At 38.0% G+C, this 14,246-nt stretch overlaps 1 protein-coding gene across 1 annotated transcript in view; it reads left to right on the forward strand.

Moving 5' to 3' along the window:
• Positions 1–14,246, forward strand: part of LOC135895182 (tetratricopeptide repeat protein 38-like) — a 34,042-nt gene that overhangs the window by 8,472 nt on the left and 11,324 nt on the right. The window contains exons 4-11 of the mRNA XM_065423255.1: positions 1,204–1,375; positions 2,530–2,703; positions 3,754–3,829; positions 5,088–5,207; positions 8,799–8,858; positions 9,544–9,582; positions 10,545–10,626; positions 11,590–11,755. Of these exons, the coding sequence (XP_065279327.1) occupies positions 1,204–1,375; positions 2,530–2,703; positions 3,754–3,829; positions 5,088–5,207; positions 8,799–8,858; positions 9,544–9,582; positions 10,545–10,626; positions 11,590–11,755 (889 nt within the window). The remainder of the gene's footprint in view (positions 1–1,203; positions 1,376–2,529; positions 2,704–3,753; positions 3,830–5,087; positions 5,208–8,798; positions 8,859–9,543; positions 9,583–10,544; positions 10,627–11,589; positions 11,756–14,246) is intronic.

Consider the following 14,246-nt stretch of genomic DNA (forward strand, 5'->3'; position numbering starts at 1 on the left):
ATGTGTGTTATACATCACAGCCAATGAAAGTAGCTTTATGGTCCACAAGTCCTGAGCCACCTTATGCCCATCTTCTTGCTCCACCTCTCTTAATCCTTTTGCACATCTGCTTTTCCTCTTTTCATTGTAAAGTAACTCTTAGAAGTGCCTTGCACTTAGGTAGGGTGTTCTCCACCCCGCTATTCTGGTGTTGGGCAAACTGTTAATTCTCCTCTGTTGTTGCCTCTGGCCTGTCCTAAAATAGTTTCTGTGGTCTTTATTCCATCCTGTTGTACATGGGTCATTATAGAGTACAGTGAGAAATTAGGATCACAAGCTCTGCTTAAGGAGGGGACAGAGGCAGCATTGGTTAACTGCTCCTAATAACAAGGTGGTTGTTTGCGGGGGTTTAGGGGTGTTAAAGAAGAATTTGAAAGTAAAAGATTTGCTTAAAAGGAAAATGCTAGATTCCTGCTAGTAACTTAGACCTAGTCTATGCTAGAAAATTAGATCAGTATAACTACATCACCCAGGGGTGTGAAAAATCCACACTGCCAGCAACACAGGTAAATCTACCTAACCCTCAGTGTAGACGGCTCTAGGTTGACGGGAGAATTCTCCCACCAACCTAGCTACCGCCTCTTGCGGAGGTGGATTACCTATGCTGATGGGGAAAACCCCTCCCATCAGCATAGGTAGTGTCTTCATTGAAGTGCTACAAGCCCTTAATGTATGGTTGTTCCTTAGCTGCCTGGGCTTTCTGTGGGATCCTAACCAGTCTCTAGCACTATTGCCATCTACTACCTGTGGCTCTCATTTAAACTTATCTCAATAGTTTAGCCTAGAGCTTCTGCACCTGCTAAATTACCTATAGCAAGGGTCGGCAACCTTTCAGAAGTGGTGTGCCAAATCTTCATTTATTCACTCTAATTTAAGGTTTCACGTGCCAGTAATACATTTTAATGTTTTTAGAAGGTCTCTTTCTACAAGTTTATAATATATAACTAAACTATTGTTGTATGTAAAGTAAATAAGGTTTTTAAAATGTTTAAGAAGCTTCATTTAAAATTAAATTAAAATGCAGAGCCTCCCGGACCCGTGGCCAGGACACGGGCAGTGTGAGTGCCACTGAAAATCAGCTCGTGTGCTGCCTTCGGCACACGTGCCATAGGTTGCCTACCCCTGACCTATAGTGTCTAAATTTTTCCATGCCGCTTTCTTCAGCAATGGGACACGTGATTGCCAATGGCTTGGTTCTGATTGGCACTGGGAGTTCAGTGAGGTTAGACAAAGAGCTGGACGGTGCGATGAAAAAGATGATGGTACTCTCAGAATCGCAACCACTGACTGAGAGGGAAAAGCTACATGTGTCTGCACTAGACATGTTTGCCAGTGGGTAAGTGGTTGGTTTTTAGGGGAGGGCTGGAGAGGGTTTGGTTTTATCATTCAGACGATGTACAGCATGGTTGCATGTTGCCCTTTCTGTTCACATTTTTACTGTTATGTTGGCATCTTTCATTCCACTTAAATGATTGATTAAATGCTTAGTCTAGAATGGAAAGCAGTGTCACTCAGTAGTACAGCTGGCAAGAGATATTGCCTCCTTTTATCTTGGAGATTCACCACAGGTTACTGTCACAGTGACACATAGAAACTGGTTCTTAAGTTTAGCTCTCCCAAACTATATGCATCTAATTAGCCAACAATACTATAATGAAAAATATTTTTATCATGCCAGTATATTACATGTAATTAGTTTAGTTTAAAGTCTTCTGTATTTTAAAACCTACCAATAATTCCACTATTGGAATAACTATTTAAAACTAAAACCACTCGAGGCTAAATCTTTGGCCATTCTAAACATTGAGCCTAACTTTCCACAGACTTGGACTGTAGAAGCAAAAATACAACAGTCTTGTCTTATTCCATTTATAGACTCTGTTTCCTCTAAAAAGGTGAGACGACATACAAGGTGTTGGAAGCCCTCCACGAAAATGAGGACTTTGGGGAATTGAATGTTTACAGGAATATATTGAGCTTGCGTATTCTCTAGACAATATCAAACACTATTAACTTTTGTTATTTGTTTATTATCCACATGGGAGATATTAGCAGTAAAAGTATTTGATAACAAAGGTAAGAAATGAGATCACTAAAGCTCTGACCCATGGTGTTTGGTTTGCATGGCTGGACCCCAATACCTGTGTGGAGCCACATTGACTTTAGTGAGGCTCTCTGCAGAGGTAATGGTCTTCCCACATGGATCAACATGCAGGATCAGGGCCTAAAAGGAACTCCCTCCCCTCTCCCCGTTGAGGTGCATTACTAGTAACAAACAAAGACTACCATATACGGGTTGTCTAGAAAGTGTTCAACTGTCTTCACGGTGCAATCATGTATACTAAGAATTCAGAAGTATTCTTGCAAGCTAGGGAATTGTCAGTAGATTTCCCACTTGCCACAGTAGTATAAATTTAGAAATAATATTAGATTCAGGCAGTTTGGTCATGCTGGCCTTGTCAATGATTAATATGTGTTTTTTCTCTCTAGGCGTCTTCCTAAAGCTTGTGACATATGGGATAAGATTCTGCAGGACCATCCAACTGACATGTTAGCTCTAAAATTTGCCCATGACACTTATTTTTATCTGGGATATCAAACACAGATGCGAGACTCTGTTGCCCGTGTATATCCTCACTGGACACCTAATATTCCACTTAGTAGGTATGCAAGAGTTGATCTTCAGATGATGTCTGTGGATCTCTACTTCTGGTGTGCATGTGCTTTGTATGCATAAATTCAGATGTCTCTGGTCAGCAATGTCGGTAGGGGCAGCACACAAACCCTGCTTGTTCTTGTAATCTCTATCTGAGGACAGATAAGGGAGTTCTAAATAACCAACCTGGCTTTAAAAATATGCATGTAAAAATTAACATCTCTTCTTGCATTCCTACTGATTGTTTTTAACTGAGCTGTTTCTTTGAATGTCCTCCATGTTTTTCCACTCATGGGATGTGCCAGCCGGTACAGCCTAGATGGTGAAACTTTCTCATAGCATTTCCAGATAGAACCACTCATGTGCCCTTCCTCTCCTTCCCCTCAGTGTTCCAGAACATTCTGAGGGTGAGGATATAAAAGGATGCATGGCGCTTTGTGCTGCCTCAGTTCCTTCCAACTGTAGCAACAGAAGGACATGAACCTCTTCAGATTCCTTGTATCCACAGCTCGCTAACTAGTTTCCTAGCTTAGTTTAGTTAGTGTTTTTTAGTCTTAAATTAGGTTAGTTAGGGTAAATTTATAAGTTTCCTGTAAATTGTTAGTATAATCCTAGATATGTCTTTGGTGCCATCTACTAGTTCTGTAGCAGGTCAGAAGCTATAGAGGCTTTCATTGACTTCACTGGGGTAAATTGCAGGACTTCAGAAGAGGGAAGCAGAGCTGAGGGGGAAATGCAGCCCTGGGATACAGTTTTAATTGTTATCCAATAGAAAATCAATAGTACTCTATATCTTACAAAGGTCTGTGTGATTTTGTAGTTGGCACAACACATGAATACATGTCTTCTCAGTGTTTGCTGGGAAAGAGAAAGTTGGTCATTTCCTGCATATGCTAATTTTTGTAGGGGAAAACAATTAGATTCTGTGCTCTTTTTCCTTCTTCCACTATTTGGTATTACTACTAACAGTGTAAGTGTTATTTTGTATTAAATTATTTTAATGTGTTTTGCAATATTAGCTTCATCTGCTTACTGCTAAATGGGTTTTTCTTGTTTAGCTATGTGAAAGGCATTTTCTCTTTTGGACTGATGGAAACTAACCTTTTTGATCATGCTGAAAAGCTCGCCAGTGAGGTAAGCTGGACATCATTGGTACTAAAAGGTTTTAAATTATTAATCTTATTTAGTATGCAAATGTTTGTTTGAGAGATGGTTTATGACCATTTAAAATTAACTAAACAAAAGTAAGCAACTGTACTGAAATTCATAACTATTCTTGTGCTACATCCTCATAATAATGACTTTGCCATTACAGGTGTTAGCTTTTAAGAACTCAGAAAAGGAGATTTCTCCTTTTTCTTCAGTTTTTGCTGGCTTTTTTAATTCAAGATTGGTCGGGGAGGGGAAGAATGAGAGTGGAGATCAGAAAGAATCTTGCTACGCAAGCTGGAGAGACTAAAATGGAAACTTGTCATTGAGAAATGCAGCATATATGAGACCTGTGTCCACTTGCCATCAAATCTTGGTGAAGGTCACAGAATATCAGCAGTATTCTGATCAGTAGGTTAACCTGATGAGCAACTTGTATAATGCCTTGGTAAATTGGATATAGCTCATTCACGCTTTATAAAGATGATCTCATTATTTGCAGTGGGAATGAAAAGCTGGCAACATATCCATATGACAAAGGGCCCCTGTAATTTGAGAAACCTATGTAAAGTATAGCACAAATAGAATCAGTTGACACCTTGGTGTATTTTCAAAGGTTCATTTTTTTGCCAAACTGCTTTTACATGTCAGATTGCTGAAAGTAATAACAAAAATTAAATCTTTTATTTTATATTAAATTGTCAATAATTGAAATTGGGGAAAATTTTACAGATGAGTGGGAATTGTTGGAATGGTAAAGATACATGTATCTGATATTCAGAAGCTAGCGGAGCCTTTGTTCTTGTTATAGGAAAAGTGGTTAACTGCAAGGAATTGTATTATTATTTTCTTTTAAAGCAAGCGATCAGCTCATATGCTCCCCATATGGATGGCGTGGGGATGGCTTTGTGCTGGCCATGTGACTCTTCTGAGGCTGAAGTGTAAGAGTTTGTAGGATGAAGTGTAATTTGGTGGTCTTGATTAAGGCCTTCATTCTCTAAAACTACTGTGTAACTCTTAATCATTGTTAAGCAGATGCCAACAAGTGAACTCCAGTAAACATTTTTCCCGTTTCTGCTGAAACCAGTCTCACAGGATATGATTGAAGTTATTAGCAAAGATATACTTAATACCTACCGTACCTGAGAAAATAGTCTTCAATTTCTGTACTAGTGACAGTTTGTACAGCTATTTGTAATCTACCCAGTACACATCATGGTGTTTTCTCTTTTCCCACCATCAGGCTTTAGCTATAAACCAATCAGATGCATGGTCTGTCCATACCATAGCACACATAAATGAAATGAAAGCAGACCTGAAGAATGGGTTGACATTTATGAAGCAAACTGAAAACAACTGGAAGGTAAATTTCCTTAACAGTTCCTCTGAAATTGCTGGCCGTGGGGTTTTTCCCCTCCCACTAAATACTAGTGATTCCTCTTTACGTGCTTTTCATCAGATCTAGTACAAAATGCACAGGAATACTTTCACAAAGAAGAGGAAGCTGCTGCTTCAGTGTGGAACCTTTTTTCGTGGCACTTGGGAAACAGGCAGAAAATGCAACCACAGTTCCATGTTTCAGAAATTCACTCTGGGTATTAATCATGAAAAAATTAGCCTCAGCACTTATGGCTGAGATTGGTAATGCACAATTAAAAAAAAAAATAGCTACCCCTCCTCCCTCGATATTTCTATTTTCTTGGCCCGGATAAAGACACTTAAAGGAAATAGATGAAATCCTGGTCTCATTGAAGTCAATACAAGTTTTGCCATTGACATCTATGGAAGTCAAGATTTCCAGCACGCCTAAGAGAATGGAAAATTATTTACCTGTAATTCTACTTCCCTGAAGGCACCATTCACAAAGGATTCTCACTTCTGATTTAGCCCTAACAGAAAACCAGGAGTAAGAATCCTGTGTAAGATGTTGCCAGAAAACAAAAACTGAGAACTGCTTTTTCATTATAAAGACTTGATGTAGAATTCTAAGATTTCTAATTCAGCCATTCAGAATTTGTCCTGAGATGAAACATTGCAGACAAGGGGCCAAATTCTCCTCTTTCACACCAGTGTAAATCTGAGAGTTTGTCTGCATGGAGATCTCAGAAAAATTAATCTGCATTAACTAAAGGTGTGAATTTAAAATGGATTAGTTAAACTGTATTAAATGCCTGTATGGACACTCTCAAAGTGGTCTTAATTTGGTTCAGTTTAATTTACTTTTTAAGAGAATTAAAATAAACTGAATTTCTTTGGCCATTGACTTCAGTGGGGTCAGCATTTCTATCCTCTCCTCAATTCATCTTATTTTACCTAGAAATATTGTGGTAAATCCTGGTCTTCAACCAGTGTCTGATCTTACATATAAAATGTTTTACAATTCATAAGCACAAGAAGATTAGACATTTTAAGTCTTAAAGAGACATGGCCAATGTTGGTAGGTCAAACATTTTACATCCCACTTGTGATTTGGATCTTGAGCAACGACCGCCCTGCAGCTTTAAGCAGGGGGATGTTTGGCTGGCAGGCCGAGTGAGAGTGAAGGGAATAGTGCTTTGACTGGGGGTGGGGGAGGGGATAGATGAAAACTGCTGCAAAAGGGGCAGAGTGGTCACTGACCCATCCCCTGGGAATGCAGGGTTTGAAAAGGGGCAGCACGGTGCCGCGATCCTTTTACACAGACCAAGGCTGAAGCAGGACCCACCCTCCCTCCCTTTTAAGTGAAAAAGACCAGGTTTGGTCAGTGCCTGCTGTGGGCATTACGCTAACAGCCCCATTTTTAGAGGGGCTGGGAAGGAATTTTTCCCTTACCACCATATTGGCTTGGGTGCAGTTGGGTTTTTTTTCGCCTTCCCTGCAGTGGGTTCAGGAAGGGCTCTGTTCATGCATGACATGACGGGCAGTAGGCCATATGTCGCAACTCATTATTTAAATGTAGGGCGGATGTCCAGTGCAGGTACTCCGTAGGGAAGGTATACACTGACCAGATAAATGGCTTGGAAAAGGACTTAAAAAGAGGTGTTCAGTAAAGAAATGAACAGGGGGCGGTTGGACTCCTACGATTGGTACGGCAGGGCCTTGTACCTTTTGCTGTTATTTGATTCTTATACAGTATTCATCTGGCACAGGTCTAGTCCAGTGCGCCTTTTGGACAATCAACAGATTGCTGTGGGAGAGGTCCGTGAATTCCCCCTCTTTGTTTAGCTTCCCTTGGTCTCAATAGGCTGCAGCAGTGTTTCCCCTCTTTGGACACATTTCCTGAGCACCAACTCTCAGTCTCGTACCTCTTTGTGGAAACGAAGCCCCAGAGGCCACTTGACTTATGCCCCCAAGACCACCACTGACCTCCAGAGTACCCCCCTAGCTTAAGCACACCCTTTCCCAGAACTCCTTCCGAAAGTGGGAACCTTCAGGCCCCTCTTCAAGGGGCTATGTGGTAGGTGTAATTGCTTAACACACAAACAGGCAGACACTTTGCATACTGTCCCTCCAAGCACTAGAGAGTTCCACTATACACAAGGAGCAGAGTTGTATAAAAACGGTCTAAAATGTTTTTGGGTTGTTTTTTGAAGTTAGAAATATTAGGAATATCACGATTGGAACTATAAACAGAAATCTTTCTGAGTGCTCATTCAAAGTTCAGGGATGTCATTTTAGAAAGCGCTTTTTAAATTCCCCCTGGCAGAACGACTTTAACAGAACAACAACAAAAAAACCCAAACAAACAAGAACACCCTAAAAATGTAACAATAGACAATTTGAGGAACATTTTCAGAAGCACCTAAGTGACTTAGGGGCCTTAGTGCAGTTCACTTTTGGAAATAGGACTTAGGTGCCTACATCACTTAGGTGCTTTTGAAAATTTACCTTCTATCCTCCCCAGCAAGAGAGGTGTAGATTTTGCATGGACTTTCTTGCTGGTTAGTTTTATTTTGACCAATAGATTCAGGAGCTGCTTGGCTCTGTATTTTATTGTTTTATTCTCTTCACCCAAACTGATCCACTAATGAAATAAAGCAGTTTGCCCTTTTTTTCCTTCCTCTGAATTAGAGCAGCCCACAGGACTGCACTGCCTTGGGCAATTACAGTTTACTTGTGTCTGACCCTCATAATTGGCAGCACTAAGCAGCTATGTTTTATTCATGGAGGGGGACCCAATAATCTTACCTGCATGACATTTGAGACAGATTATTGTATAGGCCGAATTTAGTAATGTCATTTTTTATGTCAGACGCGTAGCCACCTGACTCAGTAGTCCTTTTGCAGCTTAATATTAAACAAGTGATGATAAACTACTGGCTTATGTAAATATCATAAAATGCTGACATCCTGAGAACACGTGTGCTTCTCAGAGGTTTATATTGCAGTGGTCACCTCTTAAATGAGCACATTGTCCTCCTTGTGATAAGATGAATTTTAACCGCCCTGCTGTGCAGGAATAGAGGGGTTTAGAGTCTTTGTGATTTTTGTGCTTATTTGAGTTGTCATAGATGTATTGTTGATGCAGATTCTTGGCTGTTACACTGGTGGAAGCCTGCTGTTTCCAATGGGTTTGTGCCAGTGTGATGGAGAGGAGTATTTGACCTTCTACTGTCAGCTTGTGGCTGGACAGAAAGGTGTGAAATTAGTCCTGTCAGTTTGGAGGTTTTCCAATAAAGATGTTGCAGAATGAGGTAGAGTCTGAGTCAAAGTGCAGTTCTGCTCTGAAAAGTGGCTCTGTAGAACTTGTATTGTGAGATTCCGTGTTTGTGTGTCTCTACCCACAAAGAGCAAGTGTATTGAATAAGAGGGTTCCATAGTTAGTTTTCAGAATGGAACAATCGTCTATGCTCCTTGGTTCCAATATCCACTGATCTATTATGCCCTCTGATTTATTGCAGGAGAAGAGTGCCTTATAAAATCAGCTGGAATATGAGTTTATATTGGAAGTAAAATATTTTCTCTCTTTTCTCAGGACTGTGACATGCTTGCTTGCCATAATTACTGGCACTGGGCTTTGTATTTCATTGAAAAGGTAGGAGCACACTTCTACATCTATTCATCCACCTGGAGCATACAGCATATAGTCTCATATTAGCAGGCAGTCCTGAGCAAAAGGGTATGGACTGCTTTATTCCCTTCTTAATATTTGGATGTATTTATGAATATACTGCAGTATAATTTGTGGTGTTTGGTGCTTTACTAAAGTGTTTTCAAAAGTGATATTTTAGAAGGAAAGAATCTAAAATAATCTGTACGGGAATGCAGAGAAATTACTGAGATGAGACAATTAAATATTACATTAAAAGCAAATTCACTAATTTTGTGATAGAAAGATGAACCCAGTTCTGTAGTTTTTGCATATGCAAAATTCCCATTGAATTCAATAGAGTTTGCCAGCAAAAAGAACGTAAGGGGCTGGAGTTTGCAAAAATTACCTGAGACTGACCAATAGGGCCATTATGTTAAAGAATCAGAGATTTTATGTTGTTAAATTCTCCCTATTAAAAGTATTTCAGATGTATTGAAACCCTTTACAAACATATTTCTGTCGAGCGTATTGGGTTGCAATACGTACTATGTTTTTATGTAGGATGATTTCGGGAGCTCTTTTTTCAGATACTGAGATTAGATATTGGGAAGAAGAAGAAGAAATAAGCCAGTCACTTATGGACACTGTATCCTAAAGGTCATCACACAATCCTCCTTTGCTTTTACAGGGTGATTATGAAGCGGCTTTGACAATTTATGACAATCATGTGAGTCTAAATCAATTTTGTTTTAATTAAACAAATTTCCAATGAGAGAGGGTGCACCTGCCTCATTCTTCATATGACACAAAATATATAAAGGGGTGATACCATTTTCTGGTTTTATTTTTAAGTGTTTAATTGGCATTTTAGAGAAATTATTCAACTCAACTGGGAAAATTACATACGAGTTATACAGGTCATCCTAAACCAGTGCCAAAAAAAACCTTTCTATCACACCATCATATTTATATTTTGTTCAGACCACATTTTAGAAACTACTAATTTTTTTAGTGTTTTCCAATTATTTTTATTGGTACCACTTTCATATCCTGTTATCTTCAGTCACGTTGTCTTAGCTGCTATGAAGAGGCCTTAAGGGCACCAGAAAAAAATATAGATAATTTTTAAGTTTAACATTTTGTAAAATAGTTTTTGTATAGGTCTAAGGTATCATGACTAAGACTGGATCTCACAGATTAACTACCAAGCCAGTTACTAGTTTGGCTCCAACTTCCTTTGTCATGTCTTTTCCTTTTTAGGTGACTTGTTGAAGTTCTCTCCTGCTTGAACTTTAGAGGAATTTTTCTAAAATAATTCACAGTAAATTAACTAGGAGTCAGCATAACAAGTCTGTTTGGGTGTTAAACTTTACAAAAACATCTTGTCCTACCGAGTAACTGTTGCAAAGTATAGTAGAACTTACGGGAAAGCAGAGCTCATAGGAAAAAGCAGTTTTCACACTCACTGTATTTGATTTTATAAATGGGAAAACAGAGAGAAAATAATATGACTATTATGTGTGGATTGTTGTATTTCTGAAAGATGTGATTAGGTTTGTTACAAAATAGCTCTATCTGGAAGAGTAAAGAGACAGAATTAATTTTGAACTGTCATAGTAAGTTTGACTCTCAAATTAACTTCCCACCTAAATATATGTAATGCAGTTTAAGAATGCTTTCTGATTGCAGATTGCTCCCAGATGCATGTCAAGTGGAAGTATGCTAGATGTAGTAGATAACTGCTCCATGCTGTACCGACTTCAGTTGGAAGGTAAAGAACTGTTAGTTTTTACTTCAATTCTACTTGTTCTTCTTCAAATAGTAAGATAAAACTCCTCCTTGTGCTCCAACATGCAGAAGAAGATTTACAAAAATATATAGAGCAACTCTGAGCAGTGGGTTATTTCAAGAATAAATACTTGAAAGAGCTGCTGTTCTTGGGAGCTGAGTTTTAAGTTTCTATTAACATGCATTACCATTATTTCTCCCTAGAGTTTATTACTTTCCTGTGAGTACAGAGTTCCATTCAACTAAGTTAACATAGATCACGTTCTTTTATTTTGGCAAATTTCACTTTCTCTGTCCCCAGAGATCTGTTTTTCAGCCTCAGTTTAAAAGGTCATACATATAAACTGTTAAACAGCTATTGGCTGCTCTTATAGTCAATATCAAGCCAACACTAATATTTAGTTCTTAATTTTGATATTTGAAATAAGTAGTCCACTATAGGTATTGCATCATTCGAACAGTTCCATGAGACTAAATATACAGCCAGCAGAGTTTTTACTTTCTAAAGTAAAGATGAAGTTAGAGTTCCAGGAAAAAAATACTAGTTCCTAAATTGTAAATAATAATTTTCACAGAACTCTGCTACAGCCAGTCATGCTGCACATATTTATAAATGCAGTCAAGTATTAGTAATCAAATGCCACAGGCAGATCCAGAATGACAACTGTGGGCATTATCCTCCTTCATCTGTGTTTGGGGGAAGTCATCTATCCCATGAACCTTATCTAAAGGGGTCCAGGACATCAGTGACCGAAGGTGTTTTTGGAGATAAGCAATAAAGTACTTGCTCAAAAGTGGGAGATACGACACTGAGTGGTAGTTTACAAAGTCTGCTGTATTGAGAGGTGGTTTTTAAAGCTTACAAGGCTGAATGAAACTGGAAATATATGCTAAAGAAATTGCTTTGCAGTGGAGTCTTATTTTAAATCACGTATTTTATTCCTAGGTGTAAAGGTAGGAGACAGGTGGAATGAAGTTATCCAACTCACAAAGAAACACTCCAAAGATCATGTTCTGTTTTTCAATGATGTCCACATTCTCATGTCTTCGCTAGGGGCCAAAGACCACAAAACCACCAATGAGCTCTTAACAACTCTTCAGGAACTTGCAAAGTAAGCAAGTGAATTAAAATGTTGTTCTGAATACATATTTTCCCATTACAAGGTTTATTAGTATTATAATTAATTGCTTCCAGTTTGCTAGGTACCATAATATATTTTTTTTTTTTGGTTTAGGCTGTTATAACCTGAACTCTGGTTTCAGCAGGGTGTTGTCTCTGAAGTTATACAATAAGGATTTCCTAATGGTTACTTTTTACTGTGAGTGTGTGTAATTGTCTAGAGTGTGTATTTAATCTTGTCAGAGAACAGCATACTCATCCCAGCACTGTAGGTTTTTTGCTTTGAGTGGTTGTGGCATCTTAACCTGTAAACAGGGTTGTTTTCCTTACAATGGTATATACTAGAGATGTAAGTGTTCATTGCTGAACAGAGGCATTTCTCTTGTAAAGTAGTGAACAAACTTTACAAAATAAGCCAACTACCTATAAGGGCCCTTTTTGCTCTGCTGCATCAATTTAAAACATTGTTCTGTATTCATTACCAGATATCTATAAAGTGTCCATATTGATAATCCTATATTTGCTATAGGTATACAACAAATTATCATTTTTACATGAAATGGAGTTTAAACTGCTGCCAAAATAATTTTGCTAAGATTTGGTAGTTTGATTCTTCAATACTAATTTTAATATTTTTGTATTTCATCAAAATAGAAAAATATTTATCACATCCTTGTTTATGTATGGGGAAAAAAAATATTTCTTGCTCTTATTTTGCTATTGATCACCATCACAGGCAGTATGAGAATGACAATCCACTCTTACATTTTTCCCGATTTTGTTTTATGTACACAAATTTTCGGTGGGTGAAACTGATTTCCCTTCATTCTTCAGTGTACAATCTGAGCCAATTGGTGCTTTTTACTTCTTACCTTTTGGGGCCAGATGCAAGACATTTGTGGCATAAAGGTACCTCAGAACACTTTGAAATGGACAGGGCTAGTAAATAGGTAGCCACCTACAATGGCAGCTGTTTTCACTTACAAAAAAAAAGGGAGAGCATGTGATTTGTCTTTCAGTTTGCAGAAGAGTAGAGTATTCTGGAGGGAGAAAAACAACAACCCTCCCACACCCTACCCACAGCTTACTAAAAATAGAGATGGTTTATACATAGCATTAGAAAAATGATAGGGCCTTTATATTATGGTTCCATTTATAAATGGTGTATAAAAGGTTACTATGTGATTAAATGATGTTAAAAGCATGTTACAGAGTTATGTGTTAAAGTTGATTATAAACACAGTAGAAAGTGTTTTAGATGAGTCATGGTTATAAGCAACGTATTGAACTCTTGGAATCACTAACAATCTTCCAAAAAAAGAGTAATGCCTGCTACCCTTTTTAGAAATGGAACCTTAATATCAAGTGTGACGGATTTTTGTTTTGGACATAAAGTTGCAGAACAACTCTGATTCACATTCTGTGAATATGATCCACTGAGGCTTTAAGAGATCAAGCAGAAAATGTGAGAAATGTAGAGTTGAAAAACCGCGTAATCTGGTTTGCCTACTACTAGCAGATCATGATGGACTTCTTTTCTTTTCTATAGCTACTGTCTGAGCTGTAGAACTTAAACTTTAGTGGATGGATATTTTGTAGAACATTTAATGAGTTTACACTTAGTACTGCTAACCCTTCACCCAGTGCTACAGTACTTTGCTCTGCTTGTCTGCCTATCTTTACATCTTTTATTGTAACCTTGTCATTGTTGTAGTTGCTGTGCAGTGCAATAGTTTGAACCATTATAACACTTATTTTTACTTTATTTACATTGTAAAGCATATTTGAAAAACTAAATATCCAGTTAAACTTGATGTTTACTAAGCCAAGATGTATTAAACTGGACTAGTTACTCATGTCAAGAATATAAGTTACATTACCTATTTTAGAAACTATTTGTATTTGTTTAGATAACCATAAAATTCTAAGCAACCAACAGCCTGCTCTATATTTTCAAGACTTTCTATTATAGACATGGGATGAGTTTGAAGGTTTTAAAGATATATTTGTCTATTCTCTTTGCTTGCAGCTGTACATTGCATATACATTTTTACCTTGTGAGTTTTCATAAACTTAGTGTGCCTCTTTATCATTATTCATTTGTATTATAGTGCCTAGAATCCCTAGTCATGAAACAGGACCCTGCTGTACAAAAACAAAACAAAAAGACCAGTCCTGGGCCAACTAGCTGACATTCCAAGTAGTTTAGGAGTACTGTCTCTCAGCTATTTGTTGTTAGCTCCTTCATCAAATTCAGTAGCATAAATTTAGCACTCCATTTCCACAGGGTTAAGCTGTTTTATGTAGTTATAAAGATTTCTAATGGTCATATACTAACAAATCTAGAGCTAAGAAAATGATTCAACTGACAACAGATAACTATACAAATTAAGTTTTAAACAGAAACCTATATTCCATAAGACAGACAGACAGGCACAGCTTAATTTCGTTTCCCTTTGTTTTATACTGGGAATTGGTAATAA

This window comes from Emys orbicularis, chromosome 1, assembly GCF_028017835.1.
Source record: "Emys orbicularis isolate rEmyOrb1 chromosome 1, rEmyOrb1.hap1, whole genome shotgun sequence".
NCBI classification, from domain to species: domain Eukaryota; kingdom Metazoa; phylum Chordata; order Testudines; family Emydidae; genus Emys; species Emys orbicularis.